The sequence below is a fragment of the Corylus avellana genome, chromosome ca8, assembly GCF_901000735.1.
Source record: "Corylus avellana chromosome ca8, CavTom2PMs-1.0".
Taxonomy (NCBI): domain Eukaryota; kingdom Viridiplantae; phylum Streptophyta; class Magnoliopsida; order Fagales; family Betulaceae; genus Corylus; species Corylus avellana.
Genome location: NC_081548.1, coordinates 9476522 through 9478927, shown reverse-complemented (window position 1 = coordinate 9478927; position 2406 = coordinate 9476522). Strand labels below are relative to the sequence as shown.

The 2406-nt window shown below is 36.1% G+C and overlaps 1 protein-coding gene across 1 annotated transcript; it reads left to right on the top strand.

Annotated features, from left to right (window-relative positions):
• The first annotated feature begins 737 nt into the window (after nucleotides 1-737).
• On the top strand, nucleotides 738-1253 carry LOC132190861 (probable calcium-binding protein CML43). The gene has a single exon (XM_059605893.1). It carries the CDS (start codon nucleotides 738-740, stop codon nucleotides 1251-1253), a length of 516 nt encoding a protein of 171 aa, XP_059461876.1.
• The last annotated feature ends 1153 nt before the right edge of the window (nucleotides 1254-2406 follow it).

Genomic DNA, 2406 nt, shown 5'->3' with positions numbered 1-2406 from the left:
TAAAATAAATAATTTTGAGCAGTGTCCTCCATTCTTCCAGGAAGCTGCTGTATTAATTGATACGACAACCTGGCAAAGCACTAGTAAATTAACTATCTTAATTATATTATTATGAAAAGCCAGATCTTAACCGGTACTTTTACTGTGAGTTTGCCTCTCCATCATTTTCTATTAATAAAAAAATTAAAAGAGATCTCTAATAGTTTTTTCCTAATTCTCATACAGATTTTTCAACAGTCCAAAATTAAAATTAATTCTAAAGTTTTCACGAGAAAGGAAAAGAAAATTACAAAAACAGAATTAATGAAATAGTATTAGATGATCATATATTAATTTCAACTGAAATACACATAAAAAGTTTAATTCAAGCAGAAATATGTCTCTCTTCCATTATAACTTAAGTTATCAGTCCTTTGATACTCGACCCCAGCACCGTTAAATATGACAATTCCAATTGCCAGCTGCAGAATCTCATAGGTCAATTCGTAATAATATATATATATATATATATATATATATATATATTATCCTCCACGGCTCCACGTACGTACACGTAGCTTACCATGGCATTTCAGTGATTTACACAAACAACGAGGGTGTTATGTCATGGCTCCAACTATAAAAGCGTCGAACATGCACAAGAGAAGGAAATCAATCAATCTTTCTTTTGCCCTTTGGATTGCATTAATTCATCTCTCTCTCTCTCTCTCTCTCTCTATATATATATATATATGGTAATGGCCATAACCGGAACATGCTCGCGGTTGATCGGAGACGTGCTCCATGCATTTGGAAGCTCAAGACCGCCGAGCGCCGCCGCCGCCCATCACGACCATGATCGACAAAGTGGTCGCAAAGTGGACGACTCAATGGTTCGGGCTCTAATCACTGTGTTCGGCATGGAAAACGACGGGAGGATCAAGAAGGAGAAGGTGCGGGGAGTGGCGGAGAAGCTTGGTTTTGAGGTGGACGATGAAGGTGATGGTGATGGTGATGAGGTGGCAGTGGAGGAGGTGCTTGGGGGAATGGAGGAGGTGGGGAAGAGGAAGGAGCTGCTGCATGAAGCGTTCAAGATATTTGACGAGGATGGTGATGGGTATATAGAAGCGGTGGAGTTGAAGAGGGTGCTGGATTGCTTGGGATTGGACGGCGGATGGGAGATGGGTGAGATTGAGAAGATGGTGAGAGTTGTGGATTTGAACTTCGACGGCAAGGTCGATTTCGGCGAGTTCCAATTGATGATGATGAACTAAATTTCTCACTCACATTGATCTTCTAAGGATCACACTATTATTCTTTTTGTTTTATTAATTGTATATTGTTTTCTCAATTTTAATTCCCAACATGGATGCTTCTTAATGTATCATTCTCTATCTTTCTCTCTCCAGTCTCCATGCAGCAACGGAGTTTGACTCTTTTAACAAATAAATTTCTAAGATTTAAAAGGTGACAAATCATTGGTCTTGTGGTACAATATGTAGGTGGGAGAGGCAAAATTTTGATTCATAATGAGTAAGCTTTAAAGAAATTGATTAAATTTATTTAATTTGATCATATATTATAGCAAAATTGATTAAATTTATCTCGCGAACTAATTAGCTAGAATTTGATCGGAGAGGATTAGTGAAATTATATGTCTCCATAATCTTGACAATTAAAATGTGTAAACAGTGGATACATACACGCATATTTATTAATAATTAATTTAAAATAACAAGCTAAATATAAAAGTTTTTATAAATAGAGTTTTATTACTTTACTAGAAAATTTGGGAATAGTTTAATATAAAAGTTTAATTCCGTACCTAATTTTTTTTAAGAAAGAGAAACTGAGAGATTGCCTAATGAGTGAGAAGCACATGCGGCCATTGTTTGGTGAGTAATAATGCTATGGACTATTTTTTGATACTCTTTTCATCCGGATGGGCAGCTTTGAGGGCAGCAATTTTTGACCAATTGCAATTTACTAAAGATTTACTAAGTAAGAACAAAAAAATTGTAAATACTTCACTTCATTCATAACAAAAACAGATTACAACATAACAAGAAAGAACCAAGAGGAAGGCACCTCAACAACAAACCCATAATTTAAAAGACTGTGCTAAATCTGGAAAATGGAAAACCGGAACAAACCGAACATGTAATGGACACATAAATGATCCCAAAAAACCATAAACTATCCGGACCTTTATAAATTGGGCAGAAGCCAAGAAATCAGCCGCATAAAGCGGTAAAATCACCCAAACAGAGGATAGAACAACAACCACCGGAGAGTGGTTGAGGGGGAAACATCACTATCAAAAACAGAACAGAATTAGTCATCAAGAAGCAACAAACTCCTGATTCAAACAGAAAAGCCTCTACAAACAGAAAACCAAATACAGAAATAGAAAATAGCATGAAGAAC

Bases quoted from the DNA above. Each gene is read 5' to 3' on its own strand.
- LOC132190861 (XM_059605893.1), top strand. From the start codon at position 738: ATGGCCATAACCGGAACATGCTCGCGGTTGATCGGAGACGTGCTCCAT.